The sequence below is a fragment of the Frankliniella occidentalis genome, unplaced genomic scaffold (genome assembly GCF_000697945.3).
Source record: "Frankliniella occidentalis isolate FOCC.00 unplaced genomic scaffold, Focc_3.1 Scaffold60, whole genome shotgun sequence".
NCBI classification, from domain to species: domain Eukaryota; kingdom Metazoa; phylum Arthropoda; class Insecta; order Thysanoptera; family Thripidae; genus Frankliniella; species Frankliniella occidentalis.
In genome coordinates this window covers 452,170-466,218 of record NW_026267190.1, presented here as the reverse complement: position 1 = coordinate 466,218, position 14,049 = coordinate 452,170, and the positions used below count along the sequence as shown (strand labels likewise).

The 14,049-nt window shown below is 36.6% G+C and overlaps 2 protein-coding genes across 4 annotated transcripts in view; both read right to left on the bottom strand.

Annotated features, from left to right (window-relative positions):
* Positions 1-848: 848 nt before the first annotated feature.
* Positions 849-8,121, bottom strand: LOC113206106 (uncharacterized WD repeat-containing protein alr3466-like). 2 transcript variants are annotated; one of them, XM_052267892.1, is made up of 18 exons: positions 7,899-8,111; positions 7,449-7,572; positions 7,083-7,254; positions 6,859-7,004; positions 6,534-6,775; positions 5,995-6,410; positions 5,808-5,901; positions 5,590-5,720; positions 4,608-4,759; positions 4,358-4,532; positions 4,118-4,263; positions 3,830-4,029; positions 3,453-3,736; positions 3,224-3,314; positions 2,646-2,740; positions 2,404-2,554; positions 2,103-2,264; positions 849-2,017 (listed from the first exon to the last, which is right to left on the bottom strand). In XM_052267892.1, the coding sequence occupies exons 1-18, from the start codon at positions 7,912-7,914 to the stop codon at positions 1,845-1,847; spliced, it is 2,970 nt and encodes a 989-aa protein (XP_052123852.1). In that variant the 5' UTR covers positions 7,915-8,111; the 3' UTR covers positions 849-1,844. The 2 variants fall into 2 exon arrangements, 1 of the variants encoding a protein (XP_052123852.1); XR_008011200.1 differs by lacking the exons at positions 849-2,017; positions 2,103-2,264 and adding an exon at positions 3,040-3,077 and having other exon boundaries at positions 2,501-2,554; positions 7,899-8,121.
* Positions 8,122-8,620: 499 nt separating this feature from the next.
* LOC113206117 (insulin-like receptor) overlaps positions 8,621-14,049 on the bottom strand; it is a 70,986-nt gene continuing 65,557 nt past the window's right edge. For both annotated transcript variants that reach the window (XM_026422044.2, XM_026422043.2), the window contains exons 19-20: positions 13,698-14,036; positions 8,621-13,418 (exon numbers count right to left, since the gene is read on the bottom strand). In XM_026422044.2, coding sequence (XP_026277829.2) covers positions 13,176-13,418; positions 13,698-14,036 — 582 coding nt within the window. In that variant the 3' untranslated portion in view covers positions 8,621-13,175. The remainder of the gene's footprint in view (positions 13,419-13,697; positions 14,037-14,049) is intronic.

The following is a 14,049-nucleotide window of genomic DNA, read 5'->3' as shown; positions in this document are numbered from 1 at the left end:
ATATTGAATTTATTTAACTAAACAATATTAGCATTCAAGTCAAACTGCAGTTTGACACGATACTAAAATTGCAGGACTTAAAATCTTGAATTAAAATTTATAAATTTCAAGTCAATAAAAAAAGTCCACACACTGCTTCTCCTGAATATTGACACAAGGGATTAATATTGTGCCGGTTGAGCCGATTCTTTGATCTCAGCAACCACCAACTGCTATTCATTATTCACTTACAAAGGGCATCCTTTGGTTAAGAAATATTCTAAGATTGGTAAACATAGATTATGTATACCAAGTGGCCAAAGGCACCTGAGTTGTACAAATATTGTTAAAGTCTGTGACAAGATTGTTCAGCATTAGCCATTGCTTGATAATACCAAAAAGGTTTCCAGTAACTAAATGTACCACTGTCATGCAGTATCACCATAGTGATTTAACAATAGAAACAGTTTCTACATAGACTGCAGACTAACCAAGAACGTTTCTGTTTGAAAGAAACATGAAGGCTTACAATTTCAATGCAGGTGGCATGAAAGTGGTACAATTGACATGTTCTCCAACTACTGGAACAGAGCAATGGAAAAAGAAGCACTGCAAGTACACAAGAGTTAACAAATATATAATACAACTTTAAAGTGAGCACCCTGTATCAAAAGCTTTCGTTAATTGAATGGCAACACATATTCTCATACAAGTATGAAAAAATAAATAATTACATAATAACCGTAACAACATTAATAATAATTATAATAAGAGAGGGAAAGATTTAGGCCAAGCAATTTGAACTCTATATTGTCAGTCTGAAGCCAATAAATAAATAAGTAAATAGAAGAGAAAATTTGAGAAATAAGTTCAAATAGACAATGTAATATTTTCAAGAATATTTAACATGGGACTTTAAGACAAACACTTGCTTGAAATTCAATTGAAGCCCTTAGTAGGTGGTGGTGTTTGAGACTGTTCTCAATCATACATAATCAAGAGTGCGAAAATGGTTGATTAAAATAGGTGAAAAGCTTTCAATACATTTAGCTATCTAAGTAACACTTAAAAACTTTTCTTTTATGTGACAAATTAGTTATTATGGAACCTAGTACCAGTGTTGTTTTATCTTTCTCCAGAAAAACCACAGAAATTGACTGACAGGAAACATAATCTAAATTCTAGTAATAAAAGTTTAGATCTAGAAACTTTAAATTCAATAGGGAACATCTTGATCGTAACATACAATTATGTACTGCACTTCTCACTGTAATTCCTTGTATTTTCCGTCCTGGCATCAAAATATCACATTTACAAGGGACCTTGCTTATATGGTGAATCACTACATTTTAGAGTTGGAGATTTCATTCATCATATTTCCATATAAATTTGAAGTTTACCTTAAGTTATTTTGTACATAATTCTCTCTGAGACTTTGTCTTAAATCAACATCTCAAATGATATCACAGGTACAAGGACAACCTCAATTATAGTTACTGACAGCAAGTCACATTGATGGCACTTGTCAGGGGTATTTGACAAAGCAGTTTTCTGAACACTTTTGGCTAAGGCAATCTGACTAGAGCAAGAGGAGTTCATCCAAAGTAAATCATACTTTGAGTTTGAGTCAATCTTTTCTAATTTCTAAGATAAATCATTGTACCAGGTGGCTGATTCCCACCGCTCACTTTTGTACTACGCATGCAACCCGCCCGCACGGTTCCATTCGGGACTGCGTACCCATTAGGGGCAGGCTACTGGTTTTAAGTGGCAACGCCTCCCTCCGCCACAATAATTAGACGGTCTTTGCGCGAGCTACCCCGCGGACCGCAAGCATAGTACAAGAGTGGTATATTAAATTGCCTTCATTCTGTGTTTGGTTCTGATGAATCATCATATAAAAACTCAGAGATAGCTCTTTTCAGCTGTGAATGTCGCCGGTAGGCTAAACTGGGCAGGGTTGAGTTGGTCATGGGGCTTGTCAACTTCCCACTTAAGAACCATTCTTCTATTGCAGCCCGTTCATAGGTGAAACCATCTACAAACACAATTAATAGAAACTCTAATCAATTGCACTGAAACCAATATTCATGCCAGAGGGCAAAATTTTTAACATTTTTTACCTGCACAAACCACTGGGTCACGCATCACCTCCCGTGTGATAGGACACAAAAATTCATGAGGTACGTCAGAGTTACTTGAAATTTCCGGCAGGCAGATGTTAAGTTCCTCATGTCTTAACCATTTCAGTTGTAATGTTAGTTCATGGATTTGTTCTGGATCCTCTGAAATCATAATGCATAATGATAAAACAATTTTTAATGCATAATGATAAAACAATTTTTATAATTTATGTTAACAGGAACATGAGTAATGCAAGGATGGTATTCTCTGCAATAATTTGTAGGATAGATTTTGTATTACCTATAGATAAAATTGAAGCAATTTCATTTTCTGGCAGGGTTAGAATCTGACAACCATCTAGATTCTCAGTCACAGAAATAGTTGGTGCAATTGGGAAGGAAAGAGTCCGTTTAAGCCAAGATATGACGTCAGCAGGAGTCCAATCAAGGGCCTGTTTGGTTTTTGAAATTTAATTGATTAATGAAAGCTGCTCTATGTAAAAGACTATTATTAGTGATTTTCATTGAAGTATAATTACGAACATAAAGTGGTTGACCTCGAAGGCGGGAAGCAGCAACACTTTGATAAACCAAATGTTCAGGGAGGAGCCACAATATTAAAGCTTTATCCAATGACCCTGGAGGAGAGAAAAAATTTGTTAGATTATCAGTTATCTGAAAAAGATCTGAACAAGAGCTAAAAGATCTCAAATACTGTATAAAATTTTTAGTTATTGTATTGACAGTAGTGCTGGGAGCCAGGATGTATTCTGCTAGTATAAACCAACCAAAGCAAAATAGGACCCTCTCGCCAGTATTTCAGTCCATAATGCAGCATAGCATGCTGCCTTACATTCAAGTACATAAGGTAACATTATTTATAAGCAGTGGGGTTCCTTTTTTTAATGAGGGAAATGATTTCAAGACTATAACTTACCTAATAGTAAATTCAGTAAAAACATAATGTACTTGAGCCTATAAAATAAATATAAATAAAATATAAAAAACAAAAAGAGAAGCCTTAATGCATGCAAGCATACTTTTTTTTTCACACAAACACGCACAAAAGAATGTGTGTTTTTTTTGGAGCAAATTAGAAAAAAATGTATCATTTCTCATACCAGTTGCTAAAAGTGAAGAGTCTGCTGATAAGGCACATGATGTAACTTGCCTGTTGTGACCTTCCAACACAAAAAGGCAATCACCTAAATGCTAAAAAGGATAGATAGAAACTCCATTAGTAAGGTATTTTTGTTGATTGATTGATTGATTGGACCGAAGGGGGAGTGCGGTCAATAATGCCAATGCCAAGTGGTAACCCTGGAGGGAAAGAAATGCTTCACAACTCACCACACTCCATATACGTGCTGTAGAGTCTGAGGCAGTAGAAACAAGAAATTCGCCTGAGTCTGGGGTGAACCTAACACACATTACATTGCCTCCATGTCCCGCTAAAGTTCGTACAAGTTTAGCACCGGGAGGGGGCTTAGGAGAACGCAGTGGGCTAGCTGGCGCCGGTGGGGTGCTCAGCAAAAGTGAAGATGTTATTGGGGGTATGCATATATCCTTTACTACCTTCCACAACTTAACCAAAGAATCATTACCACACGACGCTAGCAAATAGTTCTCTGAACCTAAAACAATAAATTTATAAATGTTGATTTTTCCAGAAAAGTGTTTAGTATGTTAATATTTTTTTAGTTTAATTCAAATGCAGTTATACACACCATGCATACCAGCTGATGGTGAAAAGTCACAACTCTGAACACCTAAATCATGTGCATCTTCTTGTAACATTAAACAATGATCCCAGATGGAAGCAACAGCCCAGCCTCTTATGTGCCCACCACTGCATGCAGTTGCCAAAAACTGACTATCTGGAGAGATTGCTAGAGCTGTGACTGCTTCAGTGTGCCCTTCAACCGACCTGTTATAGAAATAAATCATCTAAATAATAAAAGTCCTGTAATGTTAGAAATGTTTACAAAAATGTATGAGAAGCCTGCAAAACCTACAAAAATAGTTCTCCAGTGTCTGTACGCCACGCACTGGTTGTTTGATCGTCGCCTGCACATATAAGTAATTTTCCATCTGGTGAGAAGCGACAAGTTCGAATAGCATTGCGACCCGTACCAAAATTACCAGGGACTCGCTTGCCTGTCTAAAAGCAAAATTATAGGGGTCAGGTATTAGATCACAATAGAGAACAAAGTTTTGTTCCATTAATTTCCCTTCCTCAAAGTTTCTGAACTTACCTCTGTGTCCCAGAGAACAGCACATCCATCTGCCGAGCAGGAGGCTACATACTTTCCACAAGGTGAAAATTCCACTTGGTTCACAGAAAATGCATGTGCTTCGATTGGCGAAACATTTTTAACTTCATGGAACCGTAAGCTATCAGACTTAGAAAATATATGAACCATTTTGTCCCTGAAAAGTAAACCATAGATTAGAAAATACATATGCTAATTAGATTTAAAATTTAAATCTTAATTTTGATCTTACCCGCCACCGAACGCAAGAAAGTTGTTCCCAAAGAAATCGCATGTATTCACAGCACCATTAGGAGACTCAATTCTTTGTAAAAGTTGAACTTCACGGAGCTCTGCATGAGACTCAGATGACTTGGGCCCTCCTTCCAAAGCGCTCACATCAGGCTGTGAAATTTTTACATATATTAAAATTGGTTCAGTTGGTAAAAAAAGAGGTTTTGAGCACTTTTTCAGGAATAAATCCTTGTAAGACCATTCTTCCCGACTTCTGAAATATAGTTTGCATGTAGGTCATTAGACTTAAAATAACATTCAATAAGTCAGATTGACTCATCCTCATAGTACTAAAGGCATGTCTTAACTAACATTTCTGTTCTTCAGTTCAAAAGTTTGCGCCCAAGATTTCTCCAACAAACATTGACTTAAAAATCTGGACAAAAGCTTTTTAGAATCAGTATTACCAGGGCTACAAAATGATACGGGGATTTGGTTGTGTCTTGTAAAATAGAAGAAAGTTAAATATCTTTTTTTGAAAAACAAAACCTAGAAAGTTTGAAAGTTGTTTAGTTTGACATTCTTCTATTTTTCAAGTCACAACCAAATCCCTGTGTCAATTTGTATCCGTAGTGATACTGATTCTAAAAAAACCTTTGTCCAGACTTGTAAGTAAATTTTTGTCGGAGAAATCATGTGCACAAATCTTTTAAGAGAAAAACACCAATGTCAGTTCTAACATGCTTTCTATACCATAAGAACGTGTCAATCTGATCAATCGAGTGATACTTTCAGTCTAATGAACAATAGGAAAACAAAATTAAACAACATATTGATTGTTTTCTGTTTTGAAGGGTCTGAAAAGGATTAATTCTAAGAGAAAGTGCTTAAAAAGTCATTTTTTACCAACTGACCCTCTTAAAACAGTTTTTGAAAATGTACCCGAGTGTAGATAGATGATAAATAGTAAGATAATAAAAAATTACAACATAAAAACTTACGGGGCCACCAGTACTATCAAAACTAGAACCAGATAGTTTGTCACGAAAAGCACTTAAAGATGGTGCAAGATCAGTGTCTAGGGAAAGTTTACCTTTTACATCCCACATAAGAATAGATTTGTCATTAGATCCTGAAAGAAAAAAGGCTATAAATAAACACCAAATGCGGCACACAAATTTCGGTTTGAACAGATCCATGTTTTAAATTTTTAACCAACCAGATGCTAGGAGGGATCCATCACGAGAAAATACACAGCAAGCAACATATCTTGTATGACCCTCTAGTACTCTTAGACAAGTCCCACTTTGTATCTGATGGCAGAAAATTTACATGACAAAACATAATACACCCCAGCAAAAAGAAAAATATAACAACATAAATTGGTACACAATTATCTGACTTACCTCCCACAATCTAACAGTTTTGTCAAGAGAGGAAGAAGCAAGTCGGGTGGCACTTGCATTAAATCGAACACATGTGACATCAGATCCATGTCCCTCTAACGTGAGCTTGAGAGACACTTGACACTGTTTGTGTCTCCTCCTTACGCTACTTCCTCTTCTTCGTAAGCTCTCATTGCTTTCTCTTTTACTATCTCGAATTCTAAAGCTATTTTCTCTTCGAGGGCCTAGACTGTTTGGACTGACCGGACTACCAAGTTCAGGGGTGGGAACCAGGCTTTGTCGTCCTGATCCAGAGGCTGGGGAATGGGGAGGATTCCACTGCTTTGTAGGATGCATAACAACAAATGACCATACCTTCACCAAATGATTGTTTCCACATGTTGCAAGTGTGTAACGTGTGGCCAAAACATTGTCAGCTGTGAAAAACGTACATCTTATTTTTAATTTCCTTGATAAACGTGTTACACTGTCATTGAAATAGTTGCTGGTGCCTTATTGCGACCATTTACCAAAACTAGCACATTAAGAAATAAACAAACCTGGGGTCTCTTGAGTTGAAGCAAAATCTGAACCTGTGACACCTAGGTCATGAGCATCTTCTACTACTGACACAAGACACTCGTTACTGTCAGTGGGACTCGCTGAATCTTCTAATTCATTGTGAGGTTCAACTAAATCTTTCCATAACTTTAAGACCCCAACTGTATCTGAAGTCAAGAGATATTTACAGTCTGGGCTGAATGACATGGCTTGAATAGTAGCATCATGTGCTGGTAATGATCTGTCAAAATACATGAAAATAACAGGAAAAACTCTTAAGACAGAATATACATGAGAGTCAGAGTGTGGAAATAAGTGCTTTACCTGACCAGAGTGCGTCGTAGGATATCCCAGACACAAATGGAACCATCGTCACCAGAGCTCACAAGAAATGTAGAATTAGGAGCAAATATGCTTAATCTAACAGCTGAGCCATTTGTTTGTACAAATGTGTGAATACGTACTCCTGTCTTTAAGACCAAAACAGAACACAATTATAAGAAAAACATAAAAATTGCTAGGCAAGAAAAACTTTACTGTATCATTACCCTTGCATTCCACAACACGGTGCTTCCATCTGATGAGGAACTTGCCAGCATTGTACCCAGAGGTGAAAACCGAACACTGGTAATAGCATATCTGTGACCACCTAGGGGGGAATATGAGGCTTCTACAAAGCCTTGCCCTTTTATCCATTCCCATACCCGAACTAGCTTATCACTAAGGAAACAAAATTGAATTATTTACAATCATTTAGGAACTCCGCAACTTCTAGATACAAGCAGCTGTGTGTAAACAGGGAAGTTCTGACACACATTTAATTAAATGTGTTACTATAAGCTAGATTTTTTAAAAATATATAAAAATCTTAGAGAATCAAGAAATTTAATTAACATTTTTGAGAGAGAACATACCTTGAACCAGCAGCAAATAGAAAATTTGCTCCAAAGTCACAGCAAGTAACACTGTCTGATGGAGACTGAAGGGTTTGTAACAATGCGGCTTCTCCAAAACAGCGTGAGAGCATAGCAATTTTAACTGAAATGGATAAAAATATTACAGACTTAAAAAATCAGAAGAGTGCAGTACAAACCAAACAAAGGCCAGAGCCTGCTGGGCTGGAGTATATGTAAACACTACAGGTTAGAACTTCTTCCTCCTCCAAACTAGAATATGGGAAGAAACAGAGTCATCTCTGAAATAAGTCGAGTTTCCACTGATCAATAATTTCTTTCGCTCTCATTTTCGACAATGCAAAGGATGACAAAATGTTACGTAACTTAATCATATTGAAAACTACATTCCGAAATGAGGAGTCGTGTACTATCAAACACTGGAAAAGTGGAAAGAAAAGATTCACTTGCCTTTTGACTTCTTCATAGCCCGTAGGACGTAAACTCATTGATAGAATAACTACGGAGTTAGTGGTATTGCCAGACAGAGTAAATCAATACATAATTCGTCACGCTTTCCGCTTTCAAAATAGAGTTGACATGCAACGACGGTGAGTAGAGGGGTGGTGGGTGAGGCCCCTTCTGCTTTTGTTTTGCTTCTGTGGTGTCGTCTGCTATAGGTGACGAAGAATGAAAAATTCATCGGTCTTGATAGGTCAGTTTGGAGGGTTTGCTCGTCATACGATCTGTGATTTGTTGGAATGAGCGGACAGTTGTCAAAGATATTTGATTGACAAGTAGTTATCTGCGTTGCACTTTTTATATTTTAAGCTTTTGAATCTTCCTATCCAATTCCACTTACATAAATAACTGGTATGGCAATCGGGCGGGCACAGGAAGCACTGCGGAAGACCTGGGCCACCTGGGCCTTCCCTCCTCTGCTAGAGCGAACGTGATGAATTGATATTTGACCTAGCGAATGAGCGAATTCTAGCGAACAGTTGACACCCTGGCGTTTTATCTACTTGACCCTGGCCGCAACTTGACCCGATCCCTCTCCTCACGCCCGATCTGTGCTGTATCATCATGGTATCATGGCAACATCCGTAACTTCATCTGTATTATGTTCTGTTGCGAGGTTCTGAAAAATGTGATGTTCTGTGATGGTGGGTGATGTTTATAAAATGCACAGGTACAAGTTAATTTCTCATTTATCACTTTATGTACAATATATTATAAGTAAGCATTTGCAAGCCCCTTTGAATACTGTTGGAAAAATTTACAAGATTGTTTTTAAAACTACATTAACTTAGTATTGGTTTATGGAATGACTTTTTACACATTTGTTCATTCAATTCACTTTTTGTGAATCACATCGTATACAATGGACATATAATTAAAAATGATGAATACAATGTACAAATAGTCTACACATAAATATTTACAATCAGTCTGAGTAATATAATAAGTGGCTGAATTCGGGCCCTTGAGCTCAATGTATAACACAAATCAGCGGCACTTACATCATAAAGTATATCCTATTGGACATTTTGATTCTTATGGAATGAATCTACACCTAAGACACGTTTCTGTTAACAGATCAGGAACTTGAGATTTATTAATATTTTACTATTCAAAAGACCATATTGAATTTATTTAACTAAACAATATTAGCATTCAAGTCAAACTGCAGTTTGACACGATACTAAAATTGCAGGACTTAAAATCTTGAATTAAAATTTATAAATTTCAAGTCAATAAAAAAAGTCCACACACTGCTTCTCCTGAATATTGACACAAGGGATTAATATTGTGCCGGTTGAGCCGATTCTTTGATCTCCGCAACCACCAACTGCTATTCATTATTCACTTACAAAGGGCATCCTTTGGTTAAGAAATATTCTAAGATTGGTAAACATAGATTATGTATACCAAGTGGCCAAAGGCACCTGAGTTGTACAAATATTGTTAAAGTCTGTGACAAGATTGTTCAGCATTAGCCATTGCTTGATAATACCAAAAAGGTTTCCAGTAACTAAATGTACCACTGTCATGCAGTATCACCATAGTGATTTAACAATAGAAACAGTTTCTACATAGACTGCAGACTAACCAAGAACGTTTCTGTTTGAAAGAAACATGCAGGCTTACAATTTCAATGCAGGTGGCATGAAAGTGGTACAATTGACATGTTCTCCAACTACTGGAACAGAGCAATGGAAAAAGAAGCACTGCAAGTACACAAGAGTTAACAAATATATAATACAACTTTAAAGTGAGCACCCTGTATCAAAAGCTTTCGTTAATTGAATGGCAACACATATTCTCATACAAGTATGAAAAAATAAATAATTACATAATAACCGTAACAACATTAATAATAATTATAATAAGAGAGGGAAAGATTTAGGCCAAGCAATTTGAACTCTATATTGTCAGTCTGAAGCCAACCTAGTTGCTTCTGGTGAAAAGAGGTAATAAGTTCAAGCAGGTACATGCCAAATAAAATCATGAATCACCTTCCTGTCTTAAAGCAATATCAGTTATAACAAAATATATTTTACACTTTTCTACTGTTCTATAGTGAGCTGGGTGATTATACAAAAATATTTTGAAACTATCATACTGTACCATACAAAGTAATAAATACTAGAATTAAGATGTAATTCACCTTTTCACTCTGTGAAGTGCTTTTAGACAGGATGATATTATACGAATGAAAGTAATTTGGCATATGTATGCATCCAAGTATGACACAAAAAAGCTCCTGAGTACAAGGTAGAATAGAAATCTAGAAAATCATAAAATGGAAAAGGCAAAACATATGAGTACTGAAGTTTTGTCTGCATTTCAAATGTTAAATGGACAAGAAGTAAAGCAAAAGAAAAAAAAACTGAAGAGTAAGACAACTTCAAATTTAGTTGCTGTCTACATATGTCATGGACAGTTAGTACAAGATGTTTACAAACTGATAAGATTGTAAAAGAAGTTCTTACATACTTATGCAGAACTTGAACCCAACATTATTCACAAAAACTACTAAAGTGACCAGCAGCAAGAGAAATGTATACTTGTACAAATCAAGAAGGAGTGCAATGCTTTGTCAGTCCACATCAGTCCAGCACACATTTCTATGATGGCAAAGGGTAAAATTAATATTAGAATTAGGGGATTGAGGGAATACATTACAGTCAAAACTCGTTAGTACGACCCCCGGATACAACGATTTCCCCGTTATAACGATTTTTTCCGCCGTCCCATGGCATTAGTTTTCTTCTTAATGCTATCGGATACAACGATTTCCCCGTTATAACGTTTTTGGGCCGCGGTGCCAGTGGGGTCGCACTAACGGAAATTGACTGTACTTTGGAGGCACAGTATCTGCAGTAATATATATTCAACAAGACTTTGGCATAAAAGAGCTCTGGGTGCAGGAAACCACTGAACTGAATAAACTGCCAATGAATCAAATGATTGACATGAATCAACATTGGTGATAGTGAGAAGCTTGATAGTTGAAGGAGCATCAAGCTCACTAAGCTAGCTTCATTGAGCTATTAATAAAGGTACAAGAAATTTATGATTCAAGTTATTGAGGGCTATAAAACGGGAAATAAAACACCCTCAGGATTCACGCTGAAATACCTTATATAATAGAATTTGAGTAAAACCTGCCATACAAAGTTTAAAATAATTTTTTAAGGGGCTTTGTTTAGACTAAAACAAGATTTGTTTTCAAGAAAGAAAAGTACTTTAAAAAAAAGAGTAGTTTTAGATGTTGTGCCTATAGCTCCAAACAAAAGTGAAAATGAAAAAGGTTTGATAAGAAACTAACAAAAGAGTTGCCTTTTCTTGGCTTTGATAGAAAAAACTAAGGCAACTATTGTTTAAACAGATTTTTCATTGAAGAGAAGCTATGAGAACCAAGCAAAAATGATACTTCAGTCCATTTTTTTTAGTTTCCTGTTCTCCAAAATTCATTGCAAATAATTTAAGACTAGCAATTCTCAAATAGTAACTGGGAGTTTGAGAAAATTGCCATACACACTAGAATATAAGCTACTTTGCTTCAGTTATTTAAGTTAAGTGGTATGAAGTGAACAAGTCGCTTTTCCCATCCCTTGGAGTCTAGTTTAATGTCAGGGCCCAGATAAGCTTAGTGATTTCATCCTCTGGGTAACAACATGATACCGGGGCCTGATACATCCATACAATATCAAAATGAAATGAAATAGCAACATCCTACATAACAGTGAATACGGTAATAAATAAGCCTCATTCGGAGGAGTATCCTGCACTGGTCAAAAAAAAAGGGGGGGGGGGGACAATAGGCACAGTTTTAAAAACATGTACCAAGGCCATCACTGAGGTCTAGTATATCTATGTTCAGTACATGTAAACCAATAGTTAAAAAGAAAAGATTGCAAGAAACATTCAAACTATTTGCACCAAAAGGAGGCACACAATCTGCTCACAAAGAAAGGTAAACAGTCAGGTTGACCACTGAATAAGGTATGGAATTTTAATTTAATATTAAGATTAACAATAAATATTGAGATGGTGTAGGAACAAATAACCTGGGCATAGTCATATGGCCAAAAAGCTGCTCATTGTCTAGGGTATCGACTTGTATGACACTTTCACATTGCACACAACCATAAAATTATGTCCTACACATCAAAAAAGAGTCTACATGAGAACAGTATCACAGAAAGAGAAAAATATTTGGCTGAAACAGCAACAGGTAAAGGATATACATACAAGTGCATTCTAAAGGCCAGATCTCATCAACCAGTAGAACCAAAGTTCAATCAACTTAACCTGCTCCACTCAGCATTCAACTTAAAAAGTAATATATTTCATAAAAATTAAAAAAAAATAATAATCAACAAATGTTAACTGTCATAACTGTTGATTGTTTACTTAGAATCAGATCAATTTGTTACAATGGTTTGAGTAAACAGGTGATGGAATCTGGTCTAAACCTTATGACCATCGCTAAATAAACCTAACTCTTAAGCATAGAAAAAAGGTTTGCCGGCTGATTTACAGGTTTTTTGAGACAATTAAATTAAAAAAATACATCAAATCTAAAGTATCATTCTTTAAAATGATGTCTTGGTTACAAGCAGTAGAATAAAACAAAACACTTTAAATATGTCAACAGAATTTTCAAACAATTCTAGGATAAAGTTTTATAATGATTGGCCATAAGGAAAGCACTGCAGGGGCAATAATACGCACACACTAACTGGAAATATATTCCCAAGAAATAATTCCGTTCACATGTTGAGAACATCACATCGGCGCCCTCACCCTCACACAGCAGTAAAAGCCATAATTCAATAGGTTAAAAGATACATTTTGTTTAAAGTTGTGCATAATGTCCTCAAGGAGGAAGGCTGTACAAACAGGGCATACTCTTAAAAAAAAAAACCTAAGTCAAATAATAAATACAGATAATCATCATAAATAATATTACATCTATCATACTCACACAAAATATCCAGAAATGTGGTAAACAGAACAAAATAAAACTATACACAGACCAGAAAACAAAAGTAAAATCAAAAGTGGCACGCAGACTGCTAAAGTACTTGTACTGAACGGCACAATTAAGCGCAAGGCTTGGCGCAGGTTGTCATGGGTTGATGACAGACTTGCTGAGTATGAGCAGTCGGCTGTAGGCTAGCACATATGTAGGAAACAAATAATCTCTTTAGTAGACTGCTAAAAATCACCCACACATCAACATTCTGTAGTCTTGAGAGTTGGTGGTGGTCCATGATGCGAACCATGAGGAGGATGTGCGGTATGAGTTGTAGCACCATTTCCATGACGATGCCAATCATGAATGTAGCCATTGGCGGTATTAACATTTGCACTGCTGCCATTACTTGCTTTGCTGTCTCTACTCGAATCACTTGAGTAAGCTTTATGGTACTGTGCATAACTACTGGGAGCGGGAGCCGGCATAACACTTGGTTCAGGCTGTTATAGAAACAAATAGACAAAAAAAATAATTCAAATGAATTGGTTGAATAAGTGGAACTTAGTAAGTTGGTGAATATTGATGCCCCATAGGAGGAGGGCCTTATTAACCCCGTGTTTTTTTCTCGTTACGAGAGCAGAACCCTTTTGTTATGATGTTGGCCTCGGCTCAAAAACAATTATATTTTTGGCACAAGTCCCACAGTTACAAATGTAGCCCAGACACTGACCTCTGCTTTTGTTCTTTAATAACAATTAGAAAGGTTTTAGAGTGCTTACCTGCTCCTCACTTTCCGCACATCTTAAAGGAGTTGTAGGTGAAATAGCCTCAATATCCATGTCAGTTTCTGCTTCTTCAAGAGGGGCTCGCCCAGGCTCAGGAGGGTGTCTCATCTCCATTGCTTCCTGACTGTGGTAGAAGGATCGGGCACTAAATGAAGGAACAGTTTCAGCATAAGGTAGCAGCATTTCCACAAGATTGAAGAACGATGGTCTATTCAATTGTCTGAACTGCCAACACTTCCTCATCAAGTCATACAACTGAGTGGGGCAGTTCTCTGGAGCCTCCATCACACCACCCTCTTTGACATATCGCAGTACTTCTTCATTACCCAAGCCCTGAGCAAAAAAA

What these genes read in the sequence shown, in the direction of transcription:
- LOC113206106 (XM_052267892.1), bottom strand. An exon ending in TTCAACTCAAGAGACCCCAG is followed by an intron (nt 6,411 to 6,533) that starts GTTTGTTTATTT and finishes CGTTTTTCACAG; the next exon opens with CTGACAATGTTTTGGCCACA. An exon ending in TGGATCCCTCCTAGCATCTG is followed by an intron (nt 5,721 to 5,807) that starts GTTGGTTAAAAA and finishes TTTTTCTTTCAG; the next exon opens with GATCTAATGACAAATCTATT.